This window comes from Schistocerca gregaria, chromosome 7 (genome assembly GCF_023897955.1).
Source record: "Schistocerca gregaria isolate iqSchGreg1 chromosome 7, iqSchGreg1.2, whole genome shotgun sequence".
NCBI lineage: Eukaryota > Metazoa > Arthropoda > Insecta > Orthoptera > Acrididae > Schistocerca > Schistocerca gregaria.
Genome location: NC_064926.1, coordinates 280,707,252 through 280,726,525, shown reverse-complemented (window position 1 = coordinate 280,726,525; position 19,274 = coordinate 280,707,252). Strand labels below are relative to the sequence as shown.

The following is a 19,274-nucleotide window of genomic DNA, read 5'->3' as shown; positions in this document are numbered from 1 at the left end:
TTGTTCGTCCGAAATCAGACAATTCAGCAATTTGAGGTCGGATGAAGTGGTAATAATTGGAAGTAATCAGGGTTGTACGTACAGGTCAGCTGTCAACACTTCGAGGCCGTGGGCTGGCTGGCACACGAGGGAATGCGTGTCAGGGTCACAGGCTGTCCCGCTGGCTATTGTGGCAGGCGTGCTGCCAATGAAAATTGACAACCTCGCCGGCCGGTTGGCGACGGCACTGGTCAGGCTTCCTCGCATCGACCAGCGAGCGGCAAGTCCGGCGCCGCCGTAGCTGCAGCGTAGCGAGATGAGCGCGTGCCCCTTCAGCAGGGCGGCCGCGGCGCGCGCCAGGCCGCGGGCGGCGCCCGGCGCCGGGTCCGCGAGCGGCGGCGTCGAGGGCGGCGGCAGCGGCGCCGAGCGGAGGCCCGCCGAGGACGCGCCCGAGGAGGACCAACAGCACGCGCTCAACCTGCGCCACCTCAGCGAGGCCGTCGCCTACCTCACGCACCCGCCGGTGAGTACCGCCAAGTGCTGCACTCCTAAGCGAGAAAATCTGTACTGCTTCTGTTTGCCAATTGAAGGGCCGCTTCGTTAATAAATAGCGTCACTGGTCGCCAAATCTGTCAACGGACCAGAGGGTGGTGTGCTGACCAGATGCCCGTCCTGACAGGGAAACGTCCCCTTAGAACAAATTATAAATGACTGTGCTGATAGACCTGTTACGTTATATGATTTTCAAACAGGTGACCAAAACTCAAAGTCCTCAGGCAATTACCTCTTCAATTGGTTCAAATGGCTTTGAGCACTATGTGACATAATTTCTAAGGTCATCAGTCCCCTAGAACTTAGAACCACTTAATCCTAACTAACCTAAGGACATCACACACATCCAAGCCCGAGGCAGGATTCGAACCTGCAAACGTAGCGATCGAGCGGTTCCAGTCTGTAGCACCTAGAACCGCTCGGCTACCCTGTTCGACCTCTCTTTAATTATTCTGATTATCACTAAACTGACACACAACATTTTTTTAGCGCAACGCAATCCCTACAAAAGACTGGCACTGACTAACAATAACCTAAACCTTTCATGAATCACTTACCTTACAAAAACCTTCGTTACACTACCGCAATACAGCGAGACCCAATACTGCCAGCTAAATAAAAGATTCTAACTACTGAAGGCACTAGCTACTATTAGGCATAGTTAGCAAATGAAACATTTTGATACAGAACAAACAATGTATTTACCTTAATAGTGTTAAAATGTCATAATATATATACCTGTTCATGGCATCCAGTCTTAAAAATTTCTTTTTTCTGACGGACAAACTCTCAAAACCCTGCCATCTCTCTCTCTTTATCCACCACTCCCGGCGGCTCACCTCGAACTGCGCAACGCTACGCGCTGTTAACAGCCAAATGCCCAACACTACACAAGCGAATATTTCAACTATGAGTCCAACCAGCCACAGACATCACACAGCACAGTCAGTGATTTTCATACAGAGCTCTACGTGGCGTTATCAACATAAAAACCTAAACAGCCTACTTACATAGTCCCCATGGTCCGCACAAAAATTTTACAAATTGTTGTGGGCTGTGCCCAATCTATATTTGTTAATTTTTTTATTTTAACGGTAACAAATATATCAAATGCACATAATTATTGATACTCTGTTGGTCAAAAGCAAAAATTATCCACTGTACATAAAGACAGTCCTGATCATTCATCACAGCAGTAATAGCATTGCACAAAATCTGATCAGTAAAAGAAAATGCACATGGATGTAGTGGATTTCCATACAGTCCATTGAACACTATTAAGGTAAATACATTGTTTGTTCTCTATCAAAATCTTTCATTTTAAAACTATGCCTATCAGTAGTTAGTGCCTTCAGTAGTTAGAATATTTCATATATCTGGCAATATTGGCGCTGGCTGTATTGCAACATTTCGAGTAACGAAGATTTTTGTGAGGTAAGTGATTCATGAAAGGTAAGGTTAATGTTAGTCAGGCCCATTCTTTTGTAGGGATTATTAAGAGTCAGATTGCGTTACGTTAAAACAGAATATTGTGTGTCAGTTTAGTGATGATCAGAATAAGTAAAAAGAGAAATGTCTGAGTACGTTGAGTTTTGCTCAGCTGTTTGAAAATCAAATAAGAGGTTTGTCGGCACAATCGTTTATAATTTTTCTAAAGGGACGTTGCAACAGCACTTGCGAACAGTCGCACAGAATGGGTTATATTACTGACAAGACCGACAACGGGCTTCGAACACCAGACCATCAGGCACCTTTCAAATCCAACCAATAGGTATAACTTTCCTAGAAAAAAAATACTGCCGCCAGTAACTTTTTATTTTTCTAATGTCTCTAGTCAAGACACGTTTCGGTCTGTCACATATATACAACTGCACATGGTACGAGGGCTATTCATTTATTAACGTCTTACCGTTTGCGAAATGGGAACCACAGTTAAAATCATAAATTTAACGGAAAAGCAGCCAAAGTTGCAAGGTTCACTTTTAATTACTTGATGACTAGTTTCACGTTTATACTGATATTCAAATCACCCAGACAGTCAATATATTCCCGAGAATACAGGCAACTGTATCCTCTTTAACTGTTTATTTCCAATTTTTATATGTGTACCTTTGTTTACTCGAAATGTACCTTGACAGATATCTGTGATCTCTGTAACTATTCGTTTGCAATGTATTGTACGTATATGTTCCCCCCTCTTTACGAGGTTCTTATATTTTCTGAAATACCATATATGGGTCTCAATCCGAAACCATTCATCAGTAAATAAAAGAGAAATTTTCAATCTTGGCTGTTTTTCTGTTATATTGATTAACACCAATTGCTCTCATGCAATTAATCCAGCATGCTCAAACTTTGTAAAAGCAAAAATGTTTTATTTACAATAGTCAGCGACCGACTCATCTACGTACTGGACCCTCCGACTTAGACTCTTTATCGTAGCGTTTGACCAACTGTGCAGTACCCTCGTCACAGAAGACAGCCGCCTGTACTTTCCACCAACTTTCTACGCTGGTCCACAGCTCTTGTCTGTGTCAGTATGTTGTCTTCATCAACAGCTGGTCACGAGAGCAATGATAGAAACCTGACGGAGCCCAGTCCATGCTGTGCAGTGGATAATAAACACTTCAGGCTGCTGGAGCATCTACACTGCCCCAGCAGTTTCAGACGAGAATTGTCATGAAGAAGGAAATGTAAGACGGTTACATTAATTAAATTAAGCGTGGAATCAAGAGAGATCTCTCAGCAGGCACTCGTACTTGGCGGGTAACCGTATTTTCAAGGCATCTTTACGTGGTCACTGCGCGCTCGGAACGGAGAAATGCGGCGTGACTCGACAATGTTCAACGCATCTGTGCGAAACTCCATCCGATTTTCACTGTGGTTGCCATGTCGCTACGAATCTGACCTTAATAAACAAACAGTCCTTATATTTTCAAAATGAAGTGCCGACAAGAAATAAATACTTTAAGGTTAAACATTGACTATTTACTGTTCGTTCCTGCAGCCAAAATTTGGGTACATGCATCTACCCTTATTTTCTCAGTAGTGGATAATTCCGTTGGAGTTTTGAAGATCTTTTGCACCATTACCATAGCACTTGCTTTTAAATTCACGTTAAGTTAATGAGTAAATTTACCCATTCAATGTGTGAACACGAAATATCCTTTACATCGTCTCGAGTAATGTTTGATTTTGAAGATTTTTAAAAATATATTTATATGCGCCTTAGTCTAAAAATGCCGACTAAATAAGGTAAACTTCGTACAAAATGTATCCTCGTGTCTATTTCCTCAGAACAGCATTCACTATCACTAAAAGAAAACTCTTGTTGGTGAGGTGGTTTAGCATAATGTTCATCAGTAAAACCATAGTTTCCTTAAAACATCATTCACACCATCCACCCTACCGAAGCGCCTACGTACACTGATAATCGTAGCAGAAAATGCCATTACGCTACCACTGCAGTTCACTCAAACTACACAAACGAAACAGTATCCGCTGATGGTTGTCTCGTCCATTTGCTACAGTTTTCAGTGGGAGAACAGCAGTTCTTAATGAAACTGTCCTTTTAAATCTTACGGCCATGGTTGTAATAGAATGCAGATAAACCTTGGTTGTCGTCCCATGATATAGGCCTACTTGTGTCTTCCTGGATACAACGTTTCTATCCATTAAATTTTGAACGCTGCTTCTGCCCTGTGCAAAACAACAATTGGATTGGTTCAAAATGTAGAAGAAGGAATATTTCCGTTTAATTGATTTACTGTTAATAAACGAAAATATGCCACCCGGGAAACTTGGTTTTTAAAATTATTTCGTATATCGGGAAGCTGCATCGTTAGAAATGCAGTTGATAAAAATATTGTACTAGCCATAATATGACTATAGGTATTTGAAAGCCGAAAAGATGGATTAACAAAAATAAAGCTGTACAAAAAGTGGCTCACTGCTGTATTTCTTTGTATATTTTAATCCGTAATTACGGTGCTCAGCCGGCCGCGGTGGTTTCGCGGTTCTAGGCGCGCAGTTCGGAGCCGTGAGTCTGCTACGGTCGCAGGTGCGAATCCTGCCTCGGGCATGGCTGTGTGTGACGTCGTCAGGTTTAAGTAGTTCTAAGTTCTAGGGGACTGATGACCACAGCAGCTGAGTCCCATTGTGCTCAGAGCCATTTGAACCATTCTTACGGTGCTCAGTCATCATCCACATGGATAGATTAAAATGTATTACGTCTGCAGGATGAAGATGGTCAGGAAGCTTGCTGAGTAGTGACAGTATGGGGCAGCATGAAGGGAAATATTAAAGAGGCGCATCGCTCTTATATCTGCACCCATTTGAAATTCATGACACTTCTCTTGTTGATCCTATAATTGCTCACATAGAGCATTCTACTTCGTCAAATTTTGGAATGTGTATTGCAAGGAGCAATTGCATAACTGAAGAGCTATTAATTTAGTGTCATCTACATAGCCCTCCTCCATGACAGCTTCAGTTACCTGCGTCCGAGTAAATACTACGACTAGCAAGTTTATATCGCTTTCTTCAGTCGTTATGTGTATGTATCCAGCTATCAATTCAGATGCGTACTACGGAGTCGGTAAGAGATTACTGACAAAGTTTAGCACCTGAAATGTGTGTTAAATCTCTCTGTTAGTTACTGAGGGAAATAAAATGTTTAAAAATTTGAGGAAAAATATGATTGCAACAATAAAGTTGTTAAATAAAAAAAGATGTTTATGATGTACTCCTGTCTCATTTGTATTATACATATATTTAAAGTGACTACCACCTTAGCCAACACAACTGACTACGATGAACGCATGTGAATACACTTTATATCGTTTACTTTCCGAAGTTTAGCGGTGTCTTGCTACCTTGGGTTACTTCACTGTTCATCGAAGGCAGAAGTCCACTGATACTTAATCCATAGAACATGAGGAAAAGCTACACAACCCCTTCTCAGTTTAATAAGTAGATTGGAAACAGTATCTTCGACGTAAACTTCTAAGTATAAAATATTAGCTCGCGGTTTTTCGTCCTAAGGTGACAGAAGCTACTTAATTTCTAAATGTGAACAAATGGCAGACAAAACGAACGTGTATAGCGTACAGTATTCATTGGAGGATTTAATGGTCCCGTTACATCTCTGAATGAAAGTCCACTCCAGATACTAAAATCTTTTAGACAGAACTTCGTTCCCAGGAAGATGAATGAGCATTTATAACAACGCTATACAGTACACGATTTCATAGGTTTACCGTCCTCTCTGAGTTACACTGTGTATCATCGGATCAAATGATTTTTCCTAAGATGCTCACATCGTTCTAGGACATTGTTTTGAGGCCACACACACAATGCTACAACTTAGCACGTAGAATGCGATATACTCTGGGACTTCTAAGCCACGTTTAATTATTCTTTGTTTGGCAGGTTGCGCGGTATACGTCCAAAAGCTTCGCCTCTAAATCCAAGATGCTAGAACTTGTTTCCACATTATGCCGTTCAGATCTCCTGACGTACGCAAAACACATTGTGCCTGAGATTCCAAACCTATTGCGTAGTCCAGAAACCGCACGAAAAATTGAGTTTCAATGCGTTAAAGTTCACCATCCTCGCGTTCCGTTACAGCTGTGTTTCTGCAATACTGTTAAGGCCACTTTAAATTTGCCGCTGTTACAGAAAAAATTACGTCACAACTGGCTAATTTAGCAACGGCAATATTCAGGCATTAAGGTATATATGCATATTTAGATACGATAAGTACTTTTAGGTATTGCACTCTTTAACATTTCCTCTCGAATACTACGGATCTCTTTGTCTCATCAGTTATGCTGAACTTTAGTCTCTAAAAGACTGATGGCTTCATTATCAGAGATTGCAAAAAAATTATGAGAATCAGTACATAATACAAGGTGGTGCACAGAAACGGGTACATTTAAATCTGATATTCCCAGCACTGTAGATGTTCAGAAAAAGGGGAGAAGACGTCAAACTGTCAAGTGGTAATTTAGGACATTCATCACAATAGGGCAATGGAACGATGCAGCTCTCGCGGTCGCCGTGAGTGCCTATTAGTTACATGTTGATAGCGTAACAGCTGCACAGAATTTAAGCGCTAATAAGAGACCCCACCGCCTGCAGTCACTTTCCTTCATCGCTTACGATCAAAACGTGGGGTCGCGATTTCGAGAGAAAGGTTCGGCTGTGAAAGGAAGTCTAGACGGCTTGTGTTGTACCCAAGAAAACGCTGACGCTGTGCAAGCTGCAGCGGCAAGGAATCGTCATAAAAATTACCTTCGTTCGATCATGCCTTGAAAGGCCAACGGTACCGACCGACCGTCGTGTCATCGTGAGCCGATAGCGTCCCTAGATGCGGATATGATGGTGCATGTGGGCAGCATATCGCTCTTCCGGTCGTTGTCAGCTTTCGTGACCGGAGGTTATCATTATACAGTGTGAACAACTATTGCTACATTGGGGCTCGGAATTAGTAGCGTGGAAGGAAAACTCCATAACCTTCAATTTTATCCTAACAGGATTCCGATTGTTTAAGAACTGAAACCTAATGATTCTCTTCGTACAAGATTGTGAAAACCTGTTGGCTTAATGCACTGAGGACAATAACTTAAGTGAAAATACTCCGATGTTAGACGAATCCCATTTTCACTTAAGTGGATAAGTAATTACGCAGAACATGCGTTACTTGGCACGAATAAATCCTGCTGCACTGCACCATTGTCCGTTAGACAGTGCTAAAGTTATTGTATGGCGTGCGGTGTCGTGTCGTGTCATGAAATGATATGTCCTTACTTCTATGAAGGTGAAAGACGCTCTGCTGTCAGTGTGATGTCTGGAAGTCATATCAACAGAATGAGACATATTTGGCTCCAACGCTTCAGCTCTGATCCAGATAATGACATTCGGTACATCTGCTTTCAACAGAATGCAGCCACGTTGTACACTACCCTACTGCCTGCGGCTGTTTTGGTACCGCATAAGTTAGAGCACTTCTGGCACAGCTTGGCCTCCCCCATCTCCAGACCTCCCGAATGTGACTCATTTTAACGAGGAGGTATGAAGAATGTTCTCTGCGAGTCTAGACCAAAATTCATTGCCCAGCCTAGGACCTATACTGAAGGAAACAACGCAATCATCTCCGAGAACACACTACGTCGTGCCGTGTAAAATCTTCACACTTGACTTTCTGAATGTGTACGATGCAATGGACCATACTAAAATTACTTAATTTTAAAAAAATTGTAGAACAACCTTTTTGGCATCAAATAACGTTTTGAGAGTATCCCTCATTTTTTAAGGTAAAATTCATCCATATCTTTGCGCCAAACATTGGACGGTCAAAGGGGAGAATAAACACTTTCCCAAGCCTTAAATGTGACTGCCACTTCAGCAATTGCAAACTTGGACATGTTACTGGATCCCTTGACCTATTTTCGACAGTTTTAAAATTTTCTACTTCATAAGGCATAATGAATCTTGTTACATCAGATGTTGATTAAGCACAATGAATAAAGCCCAAATGGCTCTTGTCATATTCGGAATCCATATTATGAAAACAGATAATCATAGAACATGCCTTATGACGCGGTGGCCGAGCGTTTCTAGGCGCTTCAGTCAAAAACAGCGTGACTGCTACGGTCGCAGGTCCGAATCCTGCCTCTGGCATGGATGTGTGTGATGTCCTTAGGTTAGTTACGTTTAAGTACTTCTAAGCTCTAGGACACTGATGACCTCAGATGTTAAGTCCCATAGTGCTCAGAGCCATTTGAGTCGTTTGAACTTACGATGCAGCTCTGTAATATGACAGGTGTGCAGATCACGTAGCACGTGTAGTGGCCCATTACCTTAAGTCTCCTGTCGACGTAAACGTTGACTTTGTGGTGTCACCGCCAGACACCACACTTGCTAGGTGGTAGCCTTTAACTCGGCCGCGGTCCGGTAGTATACGTCGGACCCGCGGGTCGCCACTATCAGTGATTGCAGACCAAGCGCCGCCACACGGCAGGTCCAGAGAGACTTCCTAGCACTCGCCCCAGTTGTACAGCCGACATTGCTAGCGATGGTTCACTGACTTCCACGCTCTCATTTGCCGAGACGATAGTTAGCATGGCCTTCAGCTACGTTATTTGCTACGACCTAGCAAGGCGCCAGTATCAGTACTATTGATATTGTGAATCATGTACCATAAAGAGCGACGTTCGTCATTAATGGATTAAAGTTAAGTATTCCACCAGCTACGTCCGTTTTTCTCAATTCTAATTCCCTTGTCATGTTCCAGACCTCACGCCAGCCTGCGTGAGCTAAAACTCGTGCATTTCGGCCTCCTTTAGCAATACGGTTGGCTCTCCTGCCAACCACAACAGACTTGTATAAAATGCAGCACAACGATGCCATCTGGTTTGCAGCAGTATGCATATGACAAAAAGCACAAGTCGAATTTGACACTGAACTGTCGAAACCTATGTCAAGATTCCCAATAAACCTTTATATGCAACTTGTTGGCTAAATTTTTTCAATTTCTCCAAGTTCACTTTCTGACCTAGTTGGCTTTAACGTGAAGTGATGGACTTGCATTCGGAAGGACGTCGCGCCAAATACTGTCTGGCCATCGAGATTTAGGTTTACCAAGGTTTCAGTACATCTTTCGAGGTAAACACCGGGGCGGTTCCGTTGAAAAGGACACGGACTTTTTCCTATTGCATACTGCTGGCATTCAAGCTTGTGCATCGTCTGTAATCATCTTGTCGTAGACTGAACACAAAACTCATCTCAGCCATAATTCTTTTAAGAAATACTCATACCGCATCCTGTAGTCTACCGCCTGAATATTTAGTGCTGGAATACTCCCCCTTTGTAATGGAGACTCCTGCTCCCAGCTTGCAGCTAGTACACGGTGACGTGAAAACAACAGCCATGACGTTGCGTTGCTGCTGCGGCACGCTGGTCACGCACGGCTGTCTGCGAAGCCACAGCTGCAGCGGGCGGGCGCTCTGCCCACGCGTCACGCCATGCCACGTCCCCCTTCTATCAGCCTTGTACGTGCTCCAGCAAAGAACGTCTCTGCAACGCCAACTTGGGCCAATACTGTGTGGACAGACACAGCAGCGGACGCGAATGTAGAACGGGACACAAAGAAGTTTTATACTTGTAGAAGTAGCTCAGTCCTTAAAGGATAAAATTTTATTCACTGGTAGCGCAGATTCGAGGGCCCCGCTTCGTGCCTATCTTCTGGAGTGGGGCCTCCTCCCAGCCGAGGCGGGCGTTCCCTGTGATTACGGATAAATTCTTTTTTATTTTTTTATTATTGTTTGTTGCCTCACCTTACAAAATACATTGTGAACTTTCTTCTAATGATCGCCATCGGTCAGCAACACAAACCCGACGATCGCTACCCACAAAACATTGTTCGTAGGTGCAACGAAGATAATGCAACAACAGGGTACACTGTTCGTTTGTACTCAGTTAGCGTTGTTCTGTCGTCGCAGATGGTATGAAACCGAGTCCACATTACGGGTGGGAAAAACCGACCGATTAAGACCAAAACCGGTATTTTATTTCGGAATAGCCTGTACGTTTCGGTGTTTGTTCTCGATTGTAATAGGTTTGTTTAATTTTTTTCTAATAACCGAGCTTTTCTTAGTTTTTACTAACAATAGGGTAAACAACTGAAATAGTAATTACCTATAGCAGCAGTGGTAAAAGTTTTGGTATTTCATTAACCATTTTATAGAGGAAGTAACGTTAATTCATGAAATTTCCATAGCTTCGAAATATTGCGTAGTTATAAAAATGGGGGACTACTCAAGAGGATGTCGTTATCAGCAGAAAGAAAACTGGCGTTCTACGGATCGGAGCGTGGAATGTCAGATCCCTTAATCGGGCAGGTGGGTTAGGAAATTTAATAAGGGAAATGTATAGGTTAAAGTTAGATATAGTGGGAATTAGTGAAGTTCGGGTGCAGGAGGAACAAGACTTCTGGTCAGGTGACTACAGGGTTATAAACTCAAAATCAAATAGGGGTAATGCAGGAGTAGGTTTAATAATGAACAGGAAAATAGGAATGCGGGTAAGCTACTACAAACAGCATAGTGAACGCATTATTGTGGCCAAGATAGATACGAAGCTCACACCTACTACACTAGTACAAGTTTATATGCCAACTAGCTCTGCAGATGACGAGGAAATTGAAGAAATGTACGATGAAATAAATGAAATTATTCAGATAGTGAAGGGAGATGAAAATTTAATAGTCATGGGTGACTGCAATTCAGTAGTAGGAAAAGGGAGAGAAGGAAACATAGTAGGTGATTATGGACTGGGGCAAAGAAATGAAAGAGGAAGCCGCCTGGTAGAAATTTGCACAGAGCACAACTAAATCATAGGTAAAACTTGGTTCAAGAATCATAAAAGAAGGGTGTATACATGGAAGAACCCAAGAGATACTAAAAGGTATCAGATAGATTATATAATGGTAAGACAGAGATTTAGGAACCAGGTTTTAAATTGTAAGACATTTCCAGGGGCAGATCTGGACTCTGACCACAATCTATTGGTTATGACCTGTAGATTAAAACTGAAGAAACTGCAAAAAGGTGGGAACTTAAGGAGATGGGACCTGGATAAACTAAAAGAACCAGAGGTTGTACAGAGTTTCAGGGAGAGCATAAGGCAGCAATTGACAGGAATGGGAAAAAGAAATACAGTAGAAGAAGAATGGGTAGCTTTGAGGGATGAAGTAGTGAAGGCAGCAGAGGATCAAGTAGGTAAAAAGACGAGGGCTACTAGAAATCCTTGGATAAGAGAACAAGTATTTAATTTAATTGATGAAAGGAGAAAATATAAAAATGCATTAAATGAAGCAGGCAAAAAGGAATACAGACGTCTCAAAAATGAGATCGACAGGAAGTGCAAAATGGCTAAGCAGGGATGGCTAGAGGACAAATGTAGGGATGTAGAGGCTTATCTCACTAGGGGTAAGATAGATACTGCCTACAGGAAAATTAAAGAGACCTTTGGAGAAAAGAGAACCACTTGTATGAACATCAAGAGCTCAGATGGAAACCCAGTTCTAAGCAAAGAAGGGAAAGCAGAAAGGTGGAAGGAGTATATAGAGGGTCTATACAAGGGCGATGTACTTGAGGACAATATTATGGAAATGGAAGAGGATATAGATGAAGACGAAATGGGAGATACGATACTACGTGGAGAGTTTAACAGAGCACTGAAAGACCAGAGTCGAAACAAGGCCCCCGGAGTAGACAACATTCCATTAGAACTACTGACGGCCTTGGGAGAGCCAGTCCAGACAAAACTCTACCATCTCGTGAGCACGATGTATGAGACAGGCGAAATACCCTCAGACTTCAAGAAGAATATAATAATTTCAATCCCAAAGAAAGCAGGTATTGACAGATATGAAAATTACCGAACTATCAGTTTAATAAGTCACAGCTGCAAAATACTAACGCGAATTCTTTACAGACGAATGGAAAAACTAGTAGAAGCAGACCTCGGGGAAGATCAGTTTGGATTTCGTAGAAATGTTGGAACACGTGAGGCAATACTGAACCTTAGAAGCTAGATTAAGGGAGGGCAAACCTACGTTTCTAGCATTTGTAGACTTAGAGAAAGCTTTTGACAATGTTGACTGGAACACTCTCTTTCAGATTGTGAAGGTGGCAGGGGTAAAATTTAGGGAGCGACAGGCTATTTGCAATTTGTACAGAAACCAGATGGCAGTTATAAGAGTCGAGGGACATGAAAGAGAAGCAGTGGTTGGGAAGGGAGTGCGACAGGGTTGTAGTCTCTCCCCGATGTTATTCAATCTGTATATTGAGCAAGCAATAAAGGAAACAAAAGTTTGGAGTAGGTATTAAAATCCATGGAGAAGAAATAAAAACTTTGAGGTTCGCCGATGACATCGTAATTCTGTCAGAGACAGCAAAGGACTTGGAAGAGCAGTTGAACGGAATGGGTAGTGTTTTGAAAGGAGGATATAGGATGAACATCAACAAGAGCAAAACGAGGATAATGGAATGTAGTCGAATTAAGTCGGGTGATGCTGAGGGAATTAGATTAGGAAATGAGACACTTAAAGTAGTAAAGGAGTTTTGCTATTTGGGGAGAAAAATAACTGATGATGGTCGAAGTAGAGAGGATATAAAATGTAAACTGGCAATGGCAAGGAAAGCGTTTCTGAAGAAGAGAAATTTGTTAACATCGAGACTAGATTTAAGGGTCAGGAAGTCATTTCTGAAAGTATTTGTATGGAGTGTAGCCATGTATGGAAGTGAAATATGGACGATAAATAGTTTGGACAAGAAGAGAATAGAAGCTTTCGAAATGTGGTGCTACAGAAGAATGCTGAAGATTAGATGGGTAGATCACATAACTAATGAGGAAGTAATGAATCGGATTGGGGAGAAGAGAAGTTTGTGGCACAACTTGACCAGAGGAAGGGATCGGTTGGTAGGACATGTTCTAAGGCATCAAGGGAGCACCAATTTAGTATTGGAGGGCAGCGTAGAGGGTAAAAATCGTAGAGGGAGACCAAGAGATGACTACACTAAGCAGATTCAGAAGGATGTGGGTTTGCAGTGGGTTCTGGGAGATGAAGAAGCTTGCACAGGATAGAGTAGCATGGAGAGCTGCATCAAACCAGTCTCAGGACTGAAGACCACAACAACAACAACATAAAAATGAGGAAACCGATCAGCGCTATTTTGATAATGCTGGTAGAGACGAGCAATAAAGACATTCCATACGAGTAGGGGTACAGCATTGCTGAGACAATATGGTACCTGGTACCAAGTGGCGGGAGCTATTGGATGGTACGCCTGTACATGCAGTGTATGAGACTTGCACCATTTGGCCTGTATACTAGTTTCTCGCTGTCGCTGGATGTAGCATTACAGAACTGCACCACCCCTGGGCTAGAAGTATTTTACCATGTGCACTATAAATGAAGTACAGTGCTCCTTTTTCTTTAAATGACTGAGAACAGAAGGAGCCTCAACAACAAACATGCGACATCATATGCAGAAATTTAAAAAATGATTGAAATGGCTCTGAGCACTATAGGACTTAACTTCTGAGGTCATCAGTCCCCTAGATCTTTGAACTACTTAAACCTAACTAACCTAAGGACATCACACACATCCATGCCCGAGGTAGGATTCGAACTTGCGACCGTAGCGGTCGCGCGGTTCCAGACTGTAGCGCCTAGAACCGCTCGGCCACCCCGGCCAGCGAAAATTTAAGAGTTAAAGTTTCATTCATAGTTTACTATAGGTGATAGTAGCTTATCTGTTGTCGTGTCTACATAATATGCATTTAACAGTTTGTAGCACTTGGAAACGGACAGTTTAATATGAAAAATAGGGTTCCCAATCTCAGATTCCACCCCTTTACACCCTCTGTTTGTAATCCCCAAATATTTATATGATTACTGATTACAACATGATTTTTTAGTATGGTTTTAAAAAAATATAGTCACTTCGAGAACTCTGGTGTTTTTTTTTTTGTATTGTTCAAACACTTACCACTTTTCGTGTAAAGTACGAACGGTGGGTGGACTAAGTTTTCTTTTATTTGTCTGTTTAATTTAAAATTTAGATCCTATGTATCATGAAGCTTCAATCTTTCTTCGATTTTTACGTTTCTTACAGAAACTGCCTCTTCCTCGGGCAGAGGCAGTTTCAGATACGTTTATACAGTTTGACGATAATTTATGGATTTGTAGTTTTAATTTGACGATGTCCACTATGGAAAACAGTAGTTACCGTTATTCTGAAGAAGGTTGGGTTATCCTGACTGAAACCTAGGTAAATTCTAGGTAAACGGTGCAACTGAGGCTGTTGATTATTATTATTAAAATTAAAATGAATTTTTATTTTGAGTGGTTTTAACGTGCAGGTTAATCTGGCGTTGACAAAAGGTCGACTTAACCAAAAACTGGTTATCTCAGCGATATTCATCATCCTTATTCCATGTGATAAATTTGACCTCTAGGAGTCCCTCACTAATAGCAATACTTCTTCCCACTGTCCATCGTGATGCGCGGGACAAGTGCGCAAGGGAAAACGTGGCATGGAATCTGAATTTATAGAGTCGGGTTGCCCTCACAGACCAATTTCCAGACGCCTGACGATCGCTACAAGAGAGGATAGCGGCGGTATGGCAACCACAACATATTTCAGGCATACAGACAATGGGGTGAGTCACATTTCTGGGCCGATATCATGTACGGATGCCTGAGGCATCTCATTGTGGTCAAGCGTAATCTGAGGGCTACGAGCTGGCCAGAGTGGCCGAACGATTATATACGCTTCAGTCTGGAACCGCGCGACCGCTACGGTCGCAGGTTTGAATCCTGCCTCGGGCATGGATGTGTGTGATGTTCTTAGGTTAGTTAGGTTTAAGTAGCTCTAAATTCTAGCGGACTGATGACCACTGCTGTTAAGTCCCATAGTGCTCAGAGCCATTTGAGCCATGTGAGGGCTACGGCCACGCAGAGTGGTCGCGCGATTTGAGACGGCATGTCGCGAACTTCGAGGAACCTCCCGCCAGAGATTCGAGTCCTCCTCCGGGCATGTGTGTGTGTGTGTGTGTGTGTGTGTGTGTGTGTGTGTGTGTGTGTGTGTGTGTGTTGTTCTTAGCATAAGTTGGTTTAAGTTAGTTTAATTAGTGTGTAAATCTAGGGACCGACGACCTCAGCCGGCCGTTGTGATCGAGCGGTTCTAGGTGCTCCAATCAGAAACCGCGCTGCTGCTACTGTCGCAGGTTCGAATCCTGCCTCGGGCATGGATGTGTGTAATGTTCTTAGGTTTGATAAGTTTATGTAGTTCTAAGTCTATGGGACTGATGACCTCAGATGTTAAGTCCCATTGGGCTTAGAACCATTTGGACCATTCGATGACCTCAGCAGGTTGGTCCCTTATGAATTCACATTATCAGGACGTGTTCCCCATTCGTTACTCATTTTTCTAGATGACGCAGCTCGAACACAATGCGCAGACTTCATAACCACTTCTTTCAGATGACGGAAATCAACAGAATGGATTGGCACGCAGTGTCTTCAGAACGTGTGACCATGCTTTGGATCAAATGGAGCTTGGATGTATCATCGCAGGACGCTTTCTCACTCTTTCGATGCCCCCAGGCTATCCTCCATCGATGACATTGGCAAGCCTGAGCAGCAGCTTCGAGGCTACCGTTATGACAGCATACCACTGAGGATTCATGCACATCAACGGAGTGGACCAACACTGTAGAGATCATTACCCAGTATCAGATTTTCAGTTCATAGATGCGATACGATGTGCACCGTGAAACAAAGCAATCTTGATTTGGTTTATTGTTTTGCTCTTAATTCACACTAAATCTATTTCCACGATATCAGAATGTTTATTCTTTCCTTCCCTGTTCAAATGGTTCAAATGGCTCTCAGCAGTATGGGACTTAACATCTGAGGTCATCAGTCCCCTAAAATTTAGAACTACTTGAACCTAACTAAGCTAACGACACCACACACAGCCATGCCCGAGGCAGGATTCGAACTTCCGACCGTAGCACTCGCGCAGTTCCGGACTGAAACACCTAGCAACGCTCGGCCGGCCCTTCCCTTTTCCCCATGAATCTATGGCCATTGACTTTCACCGAAATACAGGTACTTTAAAAGTATATTTGAGCATTTTTTTAAGAACGATTCAACAAGATTGAAACTTTTTGAAAGAACTTGTTTGAGCGAACACGGAAATGAAAGTAAACGAACATCGGAAAATGGAATCGCCTACGTAGAGGTGGAACGATTATGTTTCCACCTAAAGTACCGCACGAAAAGACTTGAAAAGAAAATGGCTCTGAGCACTATGGGACTCAACTGCTGTGGTCATTAGTCCCCTAGAACTACTTAAACCTAACTAACCTAAGGACATCACACACATCCATGCTCGAGGCAGGATTCGAACCTGCGACCGTAGCTGTCGCACGGTTCCGGACTGCACGCCTAGAACCGCGAGACCACCGCGGCCGGCGGAAACGGCTTGAAACTTTGATGTAGTCAGTAGATATAAACGCCTTACCTCAAATAGAAGTGAAAAGGTACTAAATTCCAGTGAAATAAAACAGAATATCCGCAACTGGTGGTCCAGTGGTTAGCGTTGCTGTCTAAGGATGACGGGGTTCCGGGTTCGATTCCCGGCCGCCGCGGGGATTTTCTCCACTCCGGAACTTAGTGTTTGTGTTGTTGTCATTATTTCAACATCGTTCGAGAAAGTGGAAAGACTGGCCTGTGAAAAATTTTTGAATTTGTACTGGTGCTTATCTTTCAAGTCCAGGAACATTTGGTACTCCAGCACCTCCTCGAACAATGGCAACAGTAAACCATCCGTTACCATGACCAAACGTATCATTTATATCTAAACTAAAATTAAGTCTACAACCGACGAAAACAGCAGGACCATCCAGCAGAGCTTGTGCAGCGACAGACTTAACTGGAATACGATTCTTCTTGTCTCCAGCTGTTGTAGCAAATTCGATGTTCTCGATGGTCTTGTAGACTGTTTGTTTAGAACGGCGGCGATATCTTCTGTAAGGCATCTTGGCAGCGTTCAATGCAGTTGCCTGTGCAGCAGCAGCAGCGCGACATAGCCGCTACGCGGCACTCGCTCGCTTATATACATGTCCGAACACGCGTGACCTTGATTCGGACTTAGAATATTTCTGCCTGCTGGCGGAGCGTTATCCCGGACTCGAGCACTAGCCGTACTAGGTGCTCGCGTCCGCTGTGCGCCAGCCAAGCTTGAAAGGGAAACAGGGCAACCAAGAGCACAGCAAGACTTTAGTGCAATAAAACTGAATGACAAGTGCACTAACAAACAATCAGAGATTGAAAATATTTTGAATAATCATTTTTTAAATGTTGTGGAGAAAATAGGATATAGATCTCCACTAAAAGAGGCAAGGCTATTAATAGAAGAGGCCATACCTGCGCAGTTTGAAACAACTGTAATTCCACCAACCTCTCCCTCTGAAATCAGTAAAATAATAAATTCACTGAAAAGTAAAAGCTGTTACGGAATTGATGGCATTTCCAGCAAAGTACTTAAAGCTTGTTCCCCACAGATAAGTAGGATTCTCAGCCACGTATGTAATAGCTCTTTGGAGCAGGGTGTTTTCCCTGATAGACTGAAATATGCCATTGTAAAACCATTGCATAAAAAGGGGGATACGTCGGATGTCAACAACTACCGCCCAATCTCTCTTCTGACAGCTCTATCAAAAGTTTTTGAGAAAGTAATGTATTCAAGAGTAGCCTCCCATATTTGTAAAAATAAAGTACTAACAAAATGTCAGTTTGGTTTTCAGAAAGGCTTTTCAACAGAAAATGCTATATATGCTTTCACTGATCAAATATTAAATGCTCTGAATAACCGGACATCACCCATTGGTATTTTTTGTGATCTCTCAAAGGCCTTTGATTGTGTAAATCACGGAATTCTTTTAGATAAGCTAAATCATTATGGTTTGAGTGGGGCAGTGCACAAATGGTTTAATTCATACTTAACTGGAAGAATGCAGAAAGTTGAAATAAGTGGTTCGTGTAATGTTAAAACAACAGCTGATTCCTCAAACTGGGGTGCTATTAAGCACGGGGTCCCACAGGGTTCGGTCTTAGGTCCTTTACTGTTCTTGATATACATTAATGACTTACCATTCCACATTGATGAAGATGCAAAGTTAGTTCTTTTTGCTGATGATACAAGTATAGTAATAACATCCAAAAACCAAGAACTAAGTGATGTAATTGTAAATGATGTTTTTCACAAAATTATTAAGTGGTTCTCAGCAAACGGACTCTCTTTAAATTTTGATAAAACACAGTATATACAGTTCCGTACAGTAAATGGCACAACTCCAGTAATAAATATAGAATTTGAACAGAAGTCTGTAGCTAAGGTAGAATTTTCAAAATTTTTAGGTGTGTCCATTGATGAGAGGTTAAACTGGAAGCAACACATTGATGGTCTGCTGAAACGTCTGAGTTCAGCTACGTATGCTATTAGGGTTATTGCAAATTTTGGTGATAAGAATCTCAGTAAATTAGCTTACTATGCCTACTTTCATTCACTGCTTTCGTATGGCATCATATTCTGGGGTAATTCATCGTTGAGTAGAAAAGTGTTCATTGCACAAAAACGTGTAATCAGAATAATTGCTGGAGCCCACCCACGGTCATCCTGCAGACATCTATTTAAGGATCTAGGGATCCTCACAGTAACCTCACAGTATATATATTCCCTTATGAAATTTGTTGATAATAATCCAACCCAATTCAAAAGTAATAGCAGTGTGCATACCTATAACACCAGGAGAAAGGATGATCTTCACTATGCAGGGTTAAATCTGACTTTGGCACAGAAAGGGGTAAATTATGCTGCCACAAAAGTCTTTGGGCACCTACCAAACTGCATCAAAAGCCTGACAGATAGCCAACTAACATTTAAAAATAAGTTAAAAGAATTTCTAGATGAAAACTCCTTCTACTCATTGGCTGAATTTTTAGATATAAACTAAGTATAAAAAAAATAAAAAAAAACCTTAATCATTAGTGTCATGCAATATTTTGTGTAATGTAATTTCTTGTACAGACATCTTTTATTAACCTGACACGTTCCACATCATTACGAAGTGTCGTATTCATGATCTATGGAACAAGTATTAAT

General features: G+C 42.2%; 1 protein-coding gene across 1 annotated transcript in view; it reads left to right on the top strand.

Moving 5' to 3' along the window:
• Positions 1 to 388: 388 nt before the first annotated feature.
• The window catches only part of LOC126282372 (head-specific guanylate cyclase-like), a gene marked incomplete at its 5' end in the record, with an annotated part of 445,895 nt that continues 427,009 nt past the window's right edge, over positions 389 to 19,274 (top strand). Inside the window, one exon of the mRNA XM_049982030.1 lies at positions 389 to 502. Within this exon, the coding sequence (XP_049837987.1) occupies positions 389 to 502 (114 nt within the window). The remainder of the gene's footprint in view (positions 503 to 19,274) is intronic.